We start from the raw sequence: 17,926 nt of genomic DNA, 5'->3' as shown, positions 1-17,926 counted from the left end.
CAAATGCTATTCATTCCGTAGGGTGATAATTTGTCTCATTTAAGACAGGAAAACTCCACACTATCAAAATGAGATGCCCTTAGAATCAGGTACAGCCCCCAAATCACCTAAACATTTTCAGGATGTGCCACCAGCTATTTTGTTCGACGCTATGGGAGGGACAGGCAAAGTGCAATGCTCAGATATTCCAACAGAGGGCAGATGTGCCTGTTTTCTTCATCGGTTTTTCTTAGATTATTAATTCTTGGAAATGTAACATTTGTTCAACCAGGCACCATTTGTCGCAGCTGGAATTCAACGTAGAGCTGATCAGCCTTGCAAATAACTTTCAAATCCATCACTGTGCTTGCAGCCCTCCTACAGAAGCGGTTTGTGTTTGCCGTGGGTGTGTTCCCGTCGCCAGACTCCACTTGTTTGCCCCTTCTCTGTTGCTCCCCACTTTCCCTGATGCTGCTCACCCATGGGTCCCACACTCTCCTCCAGGTTCCTTTAATGTACGGCCTTTCCATTCCAAGATGGAGGAGAGGTGCTGGGGGACTCAGGCCTCTCATAACCCTAGGCTAAGGACAACACTGTCACTCCAGAGGCAGCAAGCAGGAGCCTTTGAAAATTTCAGGTCTTGGGCCTGAGACGCCTGACAAAGCACTTCTGCCAGTGAAGAGAGCCCTGTCAGTATTAGGGCAACTGGACTATCTCAATTAGGTAAACAAACATTATTTTGTTTTCATACAGAACGTCTGTCCACTTACAAACGTTTTTTGCCCAAAATGTCCTAGTATATCCACCCCTAATTCTGAAAACTTAGAGGGTCATCTGATTGATTGCTCTCTGTTTGTAATGAGAAAGCTAACACACAGAGCAGTGAAGGAGCGTCACCAAGATGGCCAAGCAATGGAGCCTCAGGGCCGGGCCCCTCTCCCAGCTCCCTGAGTTTACGTCTTGTACACATCTCTGAAAACACAAACACCATGAGAAGAGAAAAAGAAGCGGCAATGGATACTTAATTTTACCCTAGTTGGCTGCCAAATTTTGGTTATTACGAATTCTCTTGAGGTCAGGGGGTTCCACTTACTTCCCCTGCACAAATAACCAGTGATGGAGGAATTTGGTTGTGATTATCCAGGAGACAACCCAGAAGGACCCAGGGCATTCACTGAAAACTAGTTAAGGATGAGCAAATCTCCATCCCCTCTGACACTCAGAATGTATCCTTTCAGCTTCTCAGTTGTCCTGTCGAGGACTCTAGCCTGAGTGGGACAGGGAGCCCCTGACCCTGGGAGAGGCCAGTAATGACTTCAGCTCCATCTCACCAGGGAAGCCCACGGCCTGCACAGGTGGACTTGACTCTGTTTTCCCTCTTTCTATCCTACTGCTTTCTGAAGGGATTGCAAAGTTCTTCCCTATCCATGCCAATGTCAAATAATGGCAGAGTTCTGAGGAATCTCATCCAAAGAGCATCAGCAGTGCGGGTCACGTGGTGGCCATCACGTCCCCAGGGGGGCTCCAGCAGCAGCGTGTTCAGGGACACTGAACCTGTTGGGGCTCCTTTCTAGCTGCGCACTGTAAAGAGTCAAACAGTGAGGTACAGGCGAACCTTCCAGGGGCTCCACACTGGAAACTATGGGTGACCGCATGGAGGAGGGTCAAAAACACAAACGCATCCCACGTGGGCTTTCCTGGTTTCTAAGGGTGCAGCTAGGACAGCAGCCCAGTCTGGCCTGGAGACAGAAAATACACATTTTTTAAATGTTGTTTGTTTAATACAATCTCACCTCATACCTGAACCATTAACATTTTTCCAATCCCAACTTCTGGCTCATATCCTACCTGAAGCCTCACAACCTCGGCAGAAGGCTACAAAAGTGTTTGCAATCCATTGCAATGATAGAAAAATCATGCTTCCTTTTATAATCTTTGTTTATTCATGAATATCAGACATATGAACATTTCAACACATGATGCTCCATACCAAGGGATAGTTTGCACACAGTCACTAAAAAATACCATAATAGTTGCAAGAAGGATTGTTTTTAGTAAGGGTTCAGTACTTTTCATGATTCTCCACCAAGACAATGAGAGTGCTCCAGAGGATTCTGTGAAAGGAACACAGTGTGTCTTCCTAGAGTGCCAATCTCTGTTCTCTGTTTCACAGCATGGGGAACAGGGCCAGGGTACAAATGATTAGTGCTCGAAACTCTGTGACTTTCTGAATTGCCTTCCTTTCTGCTTCAGCCTGTTCTGCAAACTTGCTGCTCTTGTTAGACACAGGATTTCCCTCTTTGGTAAGTGAAGTAAAGTGTTGCTAAAGTCTGCACGTTATCCTGAAATTGCATTCTGCCTTCATTTGTGGCTCCTTCAGAAAACCCAAGCTTTGGGACTAAGCTATCACCTGAATTTGCCATAGAAAATTGATCTAAAGCATGGTAAATGACCTCTCTACCCCCTTTACTACACATATTTGCCACACCAATGAATGTTTTAGGCTCTGCCTCTGACATCCATCAGGAAGCCAAGGCTGTCGGGCTGGAGATTAATGCATTGGCCCCGAACATGGGCCTGGGACCTTGCATGTTGGTGGTTAATTATGCTGGGCTCTGGTTTGTACAAGTGGAAAATATCACATTTTAAAGGCAAGCTGAGTAGTCTGGGGAGTCATAGATGTTATCTTTTATTCTAGGGAGTGATTCTACTACCATGGTGAGCTGTCTTCACATCTTAGCTCAGACACTTGACACAAGGTAAGTATGCCCAGCTTTTTCCCAATAGTTTCTCCTGAATTCCTCTCCGACCCCTCATCTCACGAATTATTGTACTGCAGAGTAGACAAGATGGAGCAAGATCAGTCTGACCCTAGAAGTCAGCTTTCAGTGTCTCAATCCACATGACACAAAGCTGCTGTCATGGCACAGACTGAACGCTCTGGATGAGCACCTGATCAATTCTTGTCCCCACTTGCTGAGAAATTCCTCTTTCAGAAAACAGGATACCTTCCATGGCAGAGGGCCACTTGGAACCGACTTCTCCACAGAAAGGGAGAGCTGCCAGATGGGTGGTGAGACCACAGGCATCCTGGGAGAGATGAGAGAGGGTACACGGAATTCAAGTGGCCACGGTGGGAAATGCAGGAAGATCTGGTTTCAAAAGTCTCAGAGACAAAGATAGGTCTGAGCCCCATGGCCTGGGGCTCTGGGAGGAAATCTTAAAAATAATGCAAATATTCTGATAACAACATAAATGAGATTAAAAACAGAGATGTAGTGAAAAGAACGGGGGAAAGAGCTGTGGTTACCACACTAATTAAGAAGGCCCATTGGTCGGGTGCTGAGGTTCATGCCTGTAATCCTAGCACTCTGGGAAACCTAGGTGGATGGATTGCTTGAGCTCACGAGTTTGAGACCAGCCTGAGCAAGAGTGAGACCCTGTCTCTAAAAATAGCTAGACATGGCCGGCATCTATACTCCCAGCTACTCGAGGCTTAAGCAAGAGGATCACTTGAGCCCAAAGAGTTTGAGCAGGCGTCCTCAAACTTTTTAAACAGGGGGCCAATTCACTGTCCCTCAGACCGTTGGAGGGCTGGACTATAGTTTAAAACAAAAAACTATGAACAAATTCCTATGCACACTGCACATATCTTATTTTGAAGTAAAAAACAAAACGGGAACAAATACAATTCACACCGCTCCATGTGGCCCGTGGGCCGCAGTTTGAAGATGCCTGAGTTTGAGGTTGCTGTGAGCTATGATGCCATGGCATTCAACCAAGGGCAACTGAGTGAGACTCTGTGTTAAAAAAAAAAAAAAAAAGAAGAAGAAGAAGAAAAAGGCCACTTGTCAAAGTTGGGAGGAAGACACACCTCCCAAGACCCAATGCAGAAGAAAGGCACCAACCTAAAAGAGTGGCCCAAGGATGAAAATCCACAATGAACTACAAAGGGTTACAAAAAGAAAAGTTTAAGCACCATTAAAAGGAATTTTAGGAGTTTCAAGGGAAATAAACGTGTTGTGGAGATTCTCAGATAGCACAAAGTCAGACCCAGGCATCCCAGGCTCCGGAAGCCACTTGGAATTGGCATGAGGAAGCTTTACTGCCTGAAAAATATAGAAATCCTCTGGGGCAGAGTCCAGCTTTTTAAAACATGCAGGCCAGTCTGTGTAGGAATCATTTCTGACAGAACCTGCCTCTAGCAGTTCAGAAGTGTGAATACTTCCAAGATGAGGGTGAGCGTCATTAATTTGCATTTCCTTGTTTTTATTGTCCTTATGGGTGGGATGATTATCAGGAAAATGCTGTAGATAAAAAGCATCTGTCCTGGGGGCAAGTCTGTCACAATATTCTGAATAACATATAGAAATATGGAAAATGATAGATGGCTTATAGGTTTTGTTCCAATTCTAAGTTTTATGAAATAATATAGTTTTGAGGGAAAGCCTCAGGTGGCTGCAGCTCATCTCCATGCCCACAGGGCACTGCCCCATTGCAGTGTTGCTGGTCCAGGGGTCTGATTAAGCGTCAGTTTTTAAAGGGCTGGCTGTCCCTTTTCCCTCCCCTTGTCCAACCTAGGACATCAATTCCTGCAAATAACATCTGAACCATAGGTGACTTATTTCTGTACCATTTCTCTCTCTTTATGAGCAGTCCTCCATCAGAATGAGTCAAGTTTCTTGCTAGTCCTTATAAAAGTTGTTTATCCTACAGTGAGCTTCAAGAAAAGCTCACCTCCCTCTCCTTTTAATTAGCTATTTACGGAAAACTAGCCAGCCACAGCTTTCTACAGGCCACAGGTCAGCAATGTCAGTTTCATTCTAAATTGTCCCTACATTTCCTAAAGAGTTGAGTAAGGAATCTCTCACATTGAGTAAATGCCCTTGTCAATCGCTAGCCCGGATGTTAACCATCTCTCCACTTCTGACAGAGTGTCGTTGGGTGACTGAACTGTCAAACATATGCCAAGGTTGCAGTGCAAGTCAGCAGTCTCAGATACAGGGTCAGCCAAAAGTTCAGATGACGCTTTCAGGGTTGAATGCTATTTGCTTGCAGGACTGTCATGAAGTCCGGCTCGGAGCTGGTGAAGGCTGGCTTGCGAGCATTCTTTGAAAATGCTGCTGAAGACTTGCAGAAGACTTCAGAAAACCTAAAGCTCGGGAAGTTCACCCATTCCAGGACCCAGATGAAAGGTGTTTCGCAGAATATTAACTACACCACGGTGGCTCTGCTCCCCATCCTCACGTCCACCTTCGAGCACGTTGCTCAGCATCAGTTTGGGGTGGACCTGCTCTGTGAGTCTCCCTGCTATCAGTAGTGGATTTAAGTACACATGGCCATGGACAGAGGTGTGGGACACATTCACTACACTGACCTCGAGGAAAGCCTGGGGGTGAAAAGGGTTCAGGGGGGACCTTGGGTGAGGGCTGGGGTTAGGGCTGCCTTAGGGGGAGAATTATGGTTGGGCAAGCCTGGGGGTGAAGAGGGTTTGGGGCCCACCAGTGATTCCTGGCTTAGGACCCAGCTTTGGGTGATGGTTGAAGTCAGGTGGGTGTGGAGTATAAAAAGGGTTTGCAGCCCTTGGGTGAGAGCTAGGATTAGGGCCCAGCTCTGAGTGATAGCTGCGGTCAGGCAGACCAGTGGGATGAAGATGGTCTGGGGCCCTCAGGTGAGAGCTAGTGTTAGGGCCCACCCTTGGGTGATTTTGTGGTCAGGTGAACCCAGGGGGATTAAGAGAGTTTAGGGCCCCTGGGTGAGGGATGGGGTTAGGGCCCACCTTTGGGAGATGGTTGAAGTCATACAGGCCTCGGAGATGAAGAGGATTTGGGGCCTTTGGGTGAAAGCTGTGGTTAGGGCCCAGCTTTAGGTGATAATTACAGTCAGTCCTGGGGGATGAATAGGGTTTGGGACCCTTGAGTAAGGGTGAGGGCCTGGGTTTGGGTAATGGTTGAAGTCAGGCCAACTTGGGAGTTGAAGAGAGTTTGGGGTCTGTGGGTGAGGGGTAGGGTTAGGCCCCAGCCAACCACACATTTTTCTTCTCTGATTAAAAAAAATAATAATAGGGCGGCGCCTGTGGCTCATTCAGTAAGGCGCCGGCCCCATATACCGAGGGTGGCGGGTTCAAACCCGGCCCTGGCAGAACTGCAACCAAAAATAGCTGGGCGTTGTGGCGGGCGCCTGTAGTCCCAGCTACTCAGGAGACTGAGGCAAGAGAATCGCTTAAGCCCAGGAGTTGGAGGTTGCTGTGAGCTGTGTGAGGCCACGGCACTCTACCGAGGGCCATAAAGTGAGACTCTGTCTCTACAAAAAAAAAATAATAATAATAAATAAATAAAAAGTAAAAATAATAATAATAATAATAATAAAGTGATAGCTCTCAAAGGGGAAGAAATTTCCGAATTTAAATATATAACATTTAGTCCTTTCCCACTGTTGTTCTGGCCTATAATTTCCAGCCTGCTAACCTAGCTCTCAGCTTGTGCTCTCACTGAATTTGAAAAGATTATCTGAGGAATATAGTGGGCGATGCACGTTTGCTCCCAACGTTTTTCAGATATCATTTTTCTTGATAAGAAGCCTTAATTTATTTATTGGATATCAGGAGCAAAGGAAAGATGTTAACATTTCATTGTCAAAGTCTCCAGAAGAAAACCAAAGTTGGGCAGTTTTATTTTAGTTTGCATTTAGCACTATGTCCAGCCCTTAGGTGCTATTATTTGCCACAATGCTTCAGTGTCACCCTTTAAATGTCACTACATATTATAACTCAACCAGTTGTTGATAACAAAGGCAGTGTCTTCCATATCCCTGAATAACTAAAAATTAGTTATTTCTGTCTGGTAGGTATTGGGGTAATATCCAAACTCATTATCTTGTGTCATGGAAACAACATAGTGCCTTGGTTGAAAAATAAAACATGAAATTAGTTCTGACTATATTAAAGTAGTCCCAGCTTTGGTACGATTTCCAGACATGGCTAGGGACACGTAACCTGCAGATTAAACTTCACAAGTTTCTTAGCAAAGCACTCCCTTCCCCTAGGAAACATAATAAAATCACAATCTGATTGAGCTGCTTTTTGACAAGCACCTAGCAGAGAACTTGGGATAAGCAGACATGAGTGATTTTGCTCTATCCCTGAAGAAAATCAAGTTGCTGGGCACATCTGTTTAGTAAATGAGCACAAGTTTCATTCAAGCCTCAGGTTGTCGGCGTTCATCCTTCCAAAGGAAGGAAGCACTGTACTGGATAGAAGTTAACTAAAATGCCTCCCTCTATTGGGGAAAAAAATCCATGATGAAGGACTCACTGGTCAAATGACTCCCTTCCCTGTGAAGCGATATGATCCCGTCATGAGCCCCACAAAGGAACCAGCATGGCAGGACCGAGGACGTCTGTCTTTCTGTTTTTTCCCCTCATTCAACAACTAGCAAACCAGCTCTGTTGCTAGCAAGGAGCGATTTTTTTTGCTCACACCTCTGTGTTTTCTCTCTTCGCTGACCCTTTCCGCACGCGAGCGAGACTGATGAGTGACTGGGACGTCTCTTCTTTGTTTCAGTGAACGATGTGCAGATTTCATGCTACCACATACTGTGCAGCCTCTACTCCCTTGGGACGGGAAAGAACATCTATGTTGAAAGGTAATGAGTGAACAAAAGGGGCTCACACATTTAGGTTCCAAAAAATGTTACTGTTTTTTAAACACTTCACATTTAATAACACCTTTGCAATCCAGCAAAACCAAAAAGGTTTGGTGACGTGGAATGGTGGTCTTGGGCCTTGGTTATGAAATGTGTACGGCGATCTAAGGAAGAGGGATGAGGCTACTGAGATGTGCAGCTTCTGTGCAGGTAGCTGGTGGCTGTGTGTGGCTGGAGGAGCAATATAGCCAAGCTAAATCATGCTCGTAACCAAGAAATGTTGAAGATGTCTCTATTTCTTCAGAATCACAGCTTCCAAATAGCTTCCAGAGTTCCTGCAGTGAAGTGCTGAGAAGCTCAGGGGACAGGAGGCAGTTGCTTTAGTGTTTAATGAGTTTCTATGTGATACCACCTCAGACCTTTACCAGCCTTGGCTGTCAGATTACTAGAGTTTTAAACAAGTGCGAGCTTTGGTAGCAAAAATGCTAGTCAATAATCTGAACGAGCTTATTTGCAGAGACGCCCCGGGTCTAGCTCTGCCTCTCTGATCTGCCCATCACAGTGGAGGCCTTTGGCAACCCCTTCCTATTCAGCATCAAATGCCATGTGCTGTTGTTCTGTTTAATCCATGGGGAAGATTGGAAGGATAAACAGTATTAACAAAGCTCTGGGCTTAATCTTACCCTTGAAAGAATTTCGTTTTCTTTTTTGCCTTTTCAAACAAGCAAACTGGGAAGAATTCAATCTTTGCTTAAAATTCCTAATCTAAATAACTCTTGATATCTGCATTCCACATGCTAGCTCTGCTTATGATGTTTTTATCAAACAATAAACCCTTGTTTCATGTCAAAACTTGCATACATTCAAATTGCAATTTTTTCAATGAAACAAAAAAGAAAAAACTCCAGCGCCTTCAAGAATTAAGGACTAATGGTACTAGAGACCAAAACATGTTTAAGAAATGCCTTTTTCTTCATCATCAGCTTCTAAATAGCTTCTAAGTGTTCAAGAAATTAGTTGAGGAACTAAGGACTAAATTTGTTTTATGATTTTAAGTCCTCATAATTGTCTAGTTTTCCTTATTTTACGTAAAATATGGATAAATAGATTTGTCATTTGGGAATAAGAACTGGGCCGGCAAAAGTTTAAACCATATTTTATACCAAGGAAAATCAGTAATCAATAAACTCTAGGAAAATCAATAATTTATTTTTAATGAATAATGAATTTCACTTAGGGAAGGGTTTTTTAGCTCATTTCTTCCAGTGAGCATTGATAAATATTCCCTTAGTATCTTTCCTTATTCTCTGGCTATATGTGTACATATACATCCACTCACGTGTGTACGTGTTTCTTTGGATAATTTTGTGTAAAGCTTATGTATTCTCATGGGGGGAAAAAAGGTCCATTCTGAAATGTCATACCAGAAAAAGACTGCTCTTCATATAACTTTTTGTCCTTTATTCATGTGCTCATGCCAGGTTTATTGTGTACCTGTGGCACTGTGACGATTTCACCCATGTGCGTATTTCGTGTTGGTAGAAGTGAAGGCTTACAGACGTCCCTTGGTCAAGGCTTCCTTTATTGCTTTTCTTCTGTTCTTTTTTTTTTTTTTTTTGTAGAGACAGAGTCTCACTGTACCGCCCTCGGTAGAGTGCCGTGGCGTCACACGGCTCACAGCAACCTCTAACTCTTGGGCTTGCGCGATTCTCTTGCCTCAGCCTCCCGAGCAGCTGGGACTACATCTTCTGTTCTTTTTTTCTGAATAATTTTTCCTGGGCTATATGTCTCATCTCTTTCTTCGTTATTAGCTTTGCTGCTAGTTCTAGAGAATGGAGAGGGGTGTGTGTGTGTTAAAGTAGGGGAGAATGAAAAGGGAAGAAACAGTAGGCAGCCTCACATCTGAGAAGCTTGCTGAGAACTAAGTCTCACTACATCAGCAGCGTCTTTAGCCCTAGCAGGGTACCAACACTCAGCCTCTGATGTCCTTTCAACAAAAGTGAAAGGCTGGCCCAGGTGAGAGGTTGGCAAAGCTCTCAGTGAATCCTATACTCATAGGTCTTTTGCTTAGTGATTTAATACTTCTTCATCTTCTTCTTAGAGAACTCAGGTCAGCAGCTTCACAGCAGATTACTTGTCACTATTCCACTCCCCCTCTTCCTTCAGGGCTTTCTCCAGGCCAGGAGTCCAGCTCACCTCCCATTGCTACTACCAGAGATTTCTCTGCTCTCTTCTAGCTCTGGAAGGGATGCTTCCGTTTCAGTATCCCCACTGGATTTGGACAATTTGGTATAATTGGTATAATTTGGTTTATAGTTTGGTATACCAATTGGTATAATTTGGTTTATAGTTTGAAGTTATCATACATTTTCTAATTTCAGCAAAGATCCAAATTTTTTTCCAATTTTTTTCCTCTTCTGTTTGAGTTCTAGGGAGAAACGTGCAATAAACTCATTTCTCTACCACCTTTTGCTAAAGTTTCCTTGACTAATGAATGTCTGTAGGAATTTAAAGGAATCAGGAACTATTTGGTTTCCATTTATACCTGGAATGTGCCTCACGGATGTACCTTGGTTGTAGGGTTAACTCTGATGGGGAAAGCCATTGAAACAGGGTGGAGATATTTCTTCTGGAATATTTTCTAACTGAGATAACATTAAGAATGCCATTGACAAGTAGAGTTTTCAGATAAAAATGTCAGGGTAATAGTGTCATTGTCAATTTAATATTGTAGAATATTTGCATTCTTTAACATGGAGATGTCTCGATTAATTGAAAGAGCATTTCATGGAGATCAGTCAAGAAAACAAAGGTTGGACTTTGGTAACATTAAACACTGACGTTCAGTTTTATTTCACCTGAAAACTGTACTTTCCACTTCACACTTTAGAGATATCCATTCCTTCCATCCTGCTTGGCTTCCTCGATCAATTATTTCTGATCAGACATTGCGTATGTTCGCCGAACCTCTAGGGTCACAATACTGCTATCAATACCTGTGTCCTGCCCTGCACTAACTGTGTTTTTTCTGTCTCTCTGCTACATGTAATTCCCTGTTTTTTAATGTCCTCTAGAATATGCGTGAAGGAACTTTCAAAATGGCAAAACATCATTTATGTACAAGGCATTATTGCTGTTACCGTGATGACTTCATCTTAGCCTAATATTCCTAACAATAGACTGTGAAGAGGCAAAATCCAGATCCATGGAAATAAAACTAAGAAAGTGACACTTTCTTATATTATCATATTATTTCCTATTTATCATATTAGGAAGCAAGAAAAACCAACATGCAAACTGAACGCTCTTTCATCTGTCATCACTGACCAAATACCTATTATGTGAAGAATACCCTACCAGGTAGTAAGAACTGAGACTTTCCCCCAAAAAGAGTTTTCATGTCTAGTGATAAACTCATCCAGGAGACCTTTTGGTTGCTATGGAGCTGTTTGGTCCACACCTACCCCACCCCCCACCCCCAGTAGTAATGACAGAGGAGCTTTAAAACACTTGGCCTTTGCCTCACTCAATCCCTGCTCAGGCTGGGGGCCAAGGTCCTTCATGCTGATATTTCACAGCTAGAGCATGAATTGGAAGATTTCTGGCTTTTACTTTTACACAACTTTTGCTTATTTCTCTTGGTAGAGCAGCTAATTAGCATCACCATGTGCTCCAGACTAGAACTGCCCTACTGTGGAGTTTGTGGGAACTCAGATTAGTGGGGAATTAACATCAGAGAGGGCAGGGCCGCCTCCCCCTCTCACTGTAGCACTGAAGAACTGAGGCGCATCCACTGTCTTTTGCCCCAAGGATTGTCTTTGTATCCGACTTTCCAGAAATCTGCTTTCGGGAGATCATGCTTTTAATTTCAATGAAAGCAAAGGAGAAGGAAAATGGATCAATTTGGCACCAAGGCAAGACGGGACCATCTGTTTCCCAGGTTCATCTTCCTGTGCCAGCTAAAATGTCCTCTCAGAGTGGAAATCTTGCCCCTTGTCTTCCCTGATTTTCTCCCAAATTTTCATTCAACGGTGCTCTCCCTGTGGCATTTCTCACCCCTTCACAATTGTATCTCCTTCCTCCTCCTCCCCAAAGAGGCAAAACTGAAGAGAGAAAACACCATGTTCCTCCTCACTGGCCACTGTGATTGGCACAAACAGTGAAAATGTTAACTGAAAAAAGTAGAAAACAACCCCTTGTGGCCCCTCGTATTTGGTGAATAGAGGTGCTTGCTCTCCTGGTTGTCACTGAGGGGACTGGCCACCCAGGTCTGAAGTTGAAATGATGCCCCTCTTCCCGTGCCCGTCCACCATCCTGAGCAAAGCAGAGCAGGGAAGTGATGGGGAAGAGCAGGTGCTGAGAAGGAAAGGCAGGGGTGGGGGGTGGGGGACAGGCAGGGCCAGGGCCTCCCTCAGAAGCTGTGAAAGCTCCCATGGGTGACCAGGCCTTGTCTCCCACCACTGCTGCCTCCAGTGGAACCCAGGGAAGCGTGAAGGCCTGGAGCATGGTAGGATTTGTTTGCCCAAGGGCTTTCACTCTTCCTCTGGGGCAGTCCTGGGTGGGGAGATTTTAACTATCAAATCACCATCAAAAGGACAAGGCTAAGAAGTGACTGCCTGACTGAGGACCTATTGATCTACAGTAGCTTATTGGGGTTGGATTTTAAAGTTATGCATTCAAACACTTTATGGCCAAAGAAGCTGTCAACTAGTTCCCTAAAATCCAAGCCTAAGACAGTGAGCCATAAAACCTTATATAGGCCAGGCCCAGTGCTGCATATCTGTAATCCTAGCAGTCTGGGAGGCTAAGACAGAAGGATCACTTGAGCTCAGGAGTTTGAGGTTGCAGTGAGCTATGGTGACACCACTACCCTCTAGCTGGGGCTACAGAGTGAGACTCTTGTCCAAAAACAAGATAGATAGATAGATAGATAGATAGATAGATAGATAGATAGATAGATATGAATTTTTACTTTTAAAATAATTGAAAAGATCACTTTCATGAAGGCTAGGTGGGTTTTCCAAGAAATACACAGCTTTCTGCTAAACACCCACCATCTCCCTCTTCCCTCTCTCTAGTTCAACAAATTCATCTTATATCTCAAGAGCAGTTCTGCGTACCCCAGGATAGTCCCTTGCAGATTCTGATTCTATTCTACATAGTCTTGTGCAGCCATATTTTTAAGACCAGTTGAGATCACATTTTTAATCCAACTCAAATATGTCTATTTCTTTATGTTATAGCCAAGTCTCAGATTGATGCTAATCCTATGATTAGTCCATGGAGATGCGTTATTTGATCACACTACTGATTCGGGGTTCTGTATAGAACACAGGGCTATATCTTTGCTCTGCGTTTGGTGAGAAAAAAGGACAAAGGTTAAGACTATCTGGCCTATACCTCAGTAAAAAAGTGTCCCCTTGTCTTCACCCCCACAGTAAATGTTCATCATCCATTTTCAGAGAATCTATGCTTTTGACATTCCAACTCTTTGATGCTGCTGGAACCAACTATTGTCACAGAAATGGGCAATTAACACAAAGTCTTAAGAACAGTTCTCGGTGGGGAGCTACAGGGAACCCTCAAGAGATGCTTTTCTGCTTGCACAAAATCCCAGGTGTGGGGCAAGTATTGGCCCGTGGCTCCAAGTGCACTTTCTCCAGCTGGCAGTTTGCTCCAGGATTATCATATTCCATCCCCCAAGGAGCAGCTCAGCACCCTCAGCTCCCAGGGTTCTGCTTATGAGCTTCCTATTCACAGCATCAGTGCTCAGTTTGAGTTGATCAGCCACAGAGGAAGGCAGAGTGAGGCATGGGATGGAACTGAACTCTGGAGGCCCCAAGCAATTCTTAATTATAGACCTGTTGTCTGCATTTTCCACTCGTCTTTGTATCCTGATCTAACAGAGGATTCACATTACTGGCTTATTCGGGGGTGGGGGGGAGGGGCGCGGGGGACATTTCTCCTAGGGAGCTAACGTCCCATGTGCAACTCACAGGGCAGGTGTATAGTCTCCCTGTGATTGGAAGCCCATGAGTGGCTGAGAGAAAATGTTGATGTGTGGGAGACAGATGGCAATGGTCCTCATTCTTCAGAAGGCAACAGATGTCCATCCCCACACAGGGAACTTCCAGCCAGCAATGTCACTTCATTGTCTCACTAGTGGGAGACAAGATACAATCCCAAAGCTAAGCCCAGATCGAGCAGGGAGAAATGCTGTCCTAGCTCTGCTTTGAGATGCTGGTTACTGGCTCCCCCTCCTTACAATCACAGATGTGATTACCCTACAAGCAAGCGCAAGTCCTCTCAGTGGGAGAACTAGGAATGCGAACTAGAAATCCTGAGCATTACATTTTTGTTTGTTTGTTTGTTTCACAGGAAGACTTAAAAGTGAGACCTTACTACATGTGGACACTTGAGTATTCATAGAAGGGAAGGAAGAAAAGTAATAGGTGTTAGGGGTCTTGCCTCTAAATCAAGCAGTGTGTTTTGGGATCTGTTGTTTCTGTTGCAAGCCACGTCTTTTATCTTGTGTCTAGATGGTCTTTGTTGTTTTGTTGTTGTTGTTTTTTATTTTTTTATTAAATCATAAACACATAGATCATGTATACATTAATCATTTATGGGGTACAATGTGCTGATTTCAGATGAGATTGGGCGCATTCAGGGTGGTATGGCCGTAGACTAATGTGCTGATTTCATATAGAATTAAGAGCGTTTACATCACGCTGGTTAATATATACTTCATCTCATTTACTTAACTATTGTGTTAAGACATTTATATTCTATACTTAATAGATCTGACATGTACCCTTGCATTATGCACCATAGGTGTGATCCCACCATTCACCCTCCCTCGATCTGACCTCCCATCTCTGCTCCCATCCCCCCCTCCTCCCTCCTTCATCCTGGGCCATAGTTGTGGTCTATTCTTCATATGGAAGTGTGAATGATTGTAAATTGGTTTCATAATAGTACTGAATACATTGGATATTTTTTCTTCCATTCTTCAGATACTTTCTAAGTAGGATATGTTCCAGCTCCATCCATGTAAACATAAAAGAGGTAAAGTCTCCATCTTTTTTAAGGCTGCATAATATTCCATGGTGTGTGTGTGTGTGTGTGTGTATATATATATATATATATATACACACCATAATTTATTAATCCATTTATGGGTCCATGGGCACTTGGGCTTCTTCCATGACTTGGCTATTATGAATTGAGCTGCAATGAACAATCTGGTGCAAATGTCTTTGTTATAAAGTGATTTTTGATCTTTTGGATATATACCTAGTAGAGGAATTGCAGGATCAAATGGCAGGTCTACTTTTAGATCCCTGAGTGTTCTCCAAACATCTTTCCAAAAGGGACATACTAGCTTGCGTTCCCACCAGCAGTGCAGAAGTGTTCCCTTTTCTCCACTCCATGCCAAAATCTGTAGTTTGGGGATTTTGTTATGTGAGCCACTCTTACTGGAGTTAGATGATACCTCAAAGTGGTTTTGATTTGTATTTCTCTGATGATTAAAGATGATGAGTATTTTTTCATGTGTCTGTAGGCCATGCACCTATCTTCTTCAGAGAAGCTTCTGTTCAAGTCCCTTACCCACAATGAAATGGGATTACTTGTTCTTTTTTTATTAGTAGGTTTGAGTTCTCTGTGGATTCTGGTTATCAAACCTTTGTCAGAAGCATAACTTGCAAATATCCTCTCCCATTCTGAGGGCTATCTGTTTGCTTTACTTACTGTGTTCTTGGCTGTGCAGAAGTTTTTAGTTTGATCAGATCCCAGTGATGTATTTTTGGTGTTGCTTCAATTGCCTGGGGGGCCTTCCTCATAAAATATTCTCCCAGGCCAATTTCTTCAAGTGTTTCTCCTGCACTCTCTCCATGAATCTTTGTAGTTTCATGTCTTAAGTTTAAATCTTTAATCCAGTGAGAGTCAATTTTTGTTAATGGCGAAAGGTGTGGGTCCAGTTTCAGTCTTCTACAAGTCGCCAGCCAATTCTCCCAGCACCATTTGTTAAATAGGGAATCTTTCCCCCAATTTATATTTTTGATGGGCTTATCAAAGATCAGATGACAATAAGTGTCTGGGTTCATCTCTTGGTTCTCAATTCTGTTCCATACATCTACCTCTCTATTTTTGTGCCAATACCATGCTGTTTTGATCTCTATAGATTTATAGTATAGTTTGCAGTTTGGTAGCGTGATTCCTCTTGATTTTTTTTTTCATTTCTGAGTAATGTCTTGGCTATTCGAGGTTTTTTTCTGGTTCCATATAAAATGAAGTACTATTTTTTCCAGATCTTTAAAGTATGATGGTGGTGCTTTGATGGGATTGCATTAAATTTGTAAATTGCTTTGGGTAATATGGACATTTTAATAATGTTGATTCCTCCCAGCCACGAGCATGGTATGTTTTTCCATTTGTTAACATCTTTAGCTATTTCTTTTCTCAGAGTTTCATAATTCTCTTTATAGAGATCTTTCACATCCTTTGTTAGGTAAATTCCAAATATTTCATCTTCTTTGGCACAACTGTAAAGGGAATAGAGTCCTTGACTGTTTTTTTGGCTTGACTATTATTGGTATATATAAGAGCTACTGATTTGTATTGATTTTGTATCCTGAGACGCTACTGTATACTTTGATCACTTCTAAGAGTTTTGTAGTTGAGTCCCTGGGGTTTTCCAGGTATAAAATCATATCATCTGTGAAAGTGCAACTTTGATCACCTCTGACCCTATTTGTATACCCTTGACTGCCTTCTCTTGCCCTATTGCGATGGCTAAGGCTTCCATTACAATGTTAAAAAGCAGTGAAGACAATGGGCAACCTTGCCTGGTTCCTGATCTGAGTGGAAATATTTTCAGTTTTACAGCATTCAATATGATATGGGCTGTGGGTTTGCTGTAGATGGCCTCTATCAGTTTAAGAAAAGTCCCTTCTATACCTATTTTCTAAAGTGTTCTGATGATGAAAGGTTGCTGGATATTGTCAAAAGGGTTTTCTGCATCTATTGAGAGAATCATGGTGCTTCTGTCTGCTATCTACTGTTCCAAGCAGTGGATGGAGGTTCCATCCATAACATAGAAATTACACAGATGATTTCAAAGCACTTTGAGAACATGAGTCAATCTCAGTTTGGATCCCACAACTTGCTCTCAGACATGCTGGGATATCAGATATATCTCAGCTCTCCTGGGCTAAGCTACCCAGTATATCATGTCACCTTATCCAGTTAAGAGCTGAGTTCCAAGTAGCAAGACCATGGGCCACCATTGTTTAATGTCTGGAGAAAGATGAGGGGAGGGAGAAGAGCATGGAAGCTTGATGAGCTGAACCCAGCGATGTCCAGTGGATGAATTTACGGGGAAGTAACCTGAAACATCCTGGGTAAGAGGCCTGGCCTGCCAATGCATGGGGCTTGCGTGTGGATGGCACCACTTCTAAATGGCCTTCTTTGTTTCCAGGCAACGTCCTGCCCTCGGAGAATGTCTGGCCTCACTGGCAGCTGCCATACCAGTGGCATTCCTGGAGCCCACCCTTGACCGCTATAATCCACTCTCAGTCTTCAACACCAAAACCCCCAGGGAGAGATCCAGTAAGTATCTTCTCGCACAGGTCATCAACTCATTTCACAGGCTGAGAAGAGAGCAGCCAAGAAGGCCACATGGGCAGGGAGCAGTGGCCCTACAGCACTGTTGTTTTGCGTAGTCTGAATCTAAGGAAAAATAAGCAACTAGGTTTATCTCCATCTCGTTAGAGAAATGTGCACAGCCAAGACTTTGTGATCATTAGGTTTTGGTTTTCTCTTCTATAAAATGAGGAGAAAGTATGGTTGATTTCTAAGTTCCTTCCATCCTAAGACCTCATGGTCTCTTCTCTGCCATGGGTCTCAATTCCCATTTTCAACATTGGGATGTGGCTACTTTTTTGCAGTCCCTCTCTAGAGTAGCATCAGAAGAGGCCCATCCACACTAATGACCTAATTACACTCTTCAAGTCCTCAGAGAGGCTGTGTTCCTAAGGATGCTGGCCATATATGGTTTATGTTCATGGAAGTTAAGACATAGAAAAGCTCCAGAAGGAATTAAAAATTACACAAGAAGGAGAATTCTTTCACTAAGTGGCAACCGGGCAAATCTGTCCCCGTACCTATTTTATTTTTTTTTTCTTCCCTACCTATTTTAAATAAAGTTTTATTGGAACATAACCACATGTGCTAGTTTACATATTGCCTGTGGCTGCTTTAGCACTTCAATGGCTGAGTTGAACAGAGGCAACAAACAGTGGCCT

At 43.4% G+C, this 17,926-nt stretch overlaps 1 protein-coding gene across 2 annotated transcripts in view; it reads left to right on the top strand.

The window, feature by feature from the left end:
• Positions 1-17,926, top strand: part of RYR3 (ryanodine receptor 3) — a 502,828-nt gene that overhangs the window by 405,601 nt on the left and 79,301 nt on the right. For both annotated transcript variants that reach the window (XM_053594081.1, XM_053594080.1), the window contains 5 exons: positions 2,233-2,282; positions 2,678-2,738; positions 5,038-5,276; positions 7,541-7,622; positions 17,101-17,231. In XM_053594081.1, coding sequence (XP_053450056.1) covers positions 2,233-2,282; positions 2,678-2,738; positions 5,038-5,276; positions 7,541-7,622; positions 17,101-17,231 — 563 coding nt within the window. The remainder of the gene's footprint in view (positions 1-2,232; positions 2,283-2,677; positions 2,739-5,037; positions 5,277-7,540; positions 7,623-17,100; positions 17,232-17,926) is intronic.

Source organism: Nycticebus coucang, chromosome 6, assembly GCF_027406575.1.
Source record: "Nycticebus coucang isolate mNycCou1 chromosome 6, mNycCou1.pri, whole genome shotgun sequence".
In the NCBI taxonomy this organism is placed as follows: Eukaryota; Metazoa; Chordata; class Mammalia; order Primates; family Lorisidae; genus Nycticebus; species Nycticebus coucang.
Note: the sequence above shows the minus strand (reverse complement) of the source record. Positions and strands in the feature narration are given on the sequence as shown.